We start from the raw sequence: 359 nt of genomic DNA, 5'->3' as shown, positions 1-359 counted from the left end.
CACACACATATATACATGGATGCATGTTTTTTCTATTCCTATTCTTTTAGTAGATTTTTGGCCCCTCCTGTTTCTGCCTATTGTCCTGCAGTGTATGTTTTATGTACACATAATTTTTTACCTAACAGGGCACAGTCGTGGCAGCAGTCGAGACTATGGAAATGGCTGGACTTTTGGTTATGATGAAGCTCTAGGATTAGTGCGTTATGCTGGGATACGCGCTCACCAGCAGCCCATCACAGTCATGACATGTGATCGCACAAGACTCATTACAGGTGCACATGATCACACTCTTAAGGTACATGTTCTTGCCTTTCTTGTTTTTCCCTTTTCCTCTTGTTTTTTATTTTTTATTTTTT

General features: G+C 40.1%; 1 protein-coding gene across 1 annotated transcript in view; it reads left to right on the top strand.

Moving 5' to 3' along the window:
• Positions 1 to 359, top strand: part of LOC119581785 (sterol regulatory element-binding protein cleavage-activating protein-like) — a gene marked incomplete in the record, with an annotated part of 28,708 nt that overhangs the window by 22,583 nt on the left and 5,766 nt on the right. Inside the window, 1 exon segment of the mRNA XM_037929914.1 lies at positions 129 to 298. Coding sequence (XP_037785842.1) covers positions 129 to 298 — 170 coding nt within the window.

This window comes from Penaeus monodon, chromosome 15 (genome assembly GCF_015228065.2).
Source record: "Penaeus monodon isolate SGIC_2016 chromosome 15, NSTDA_Pmon_1, whole genome shotgun sequence".
NCBI classification, from domain to species: Eukaryota; Metazoa; Arthropoda; class Malacostraca; order Decapoda; family Penaeidae; genus Penaeus; species Penaeus monodon.
Note: the sequence above shows the minus strand (reverse complement) of the source record. Positions and strands in the feature narration are given on the sequence as shown.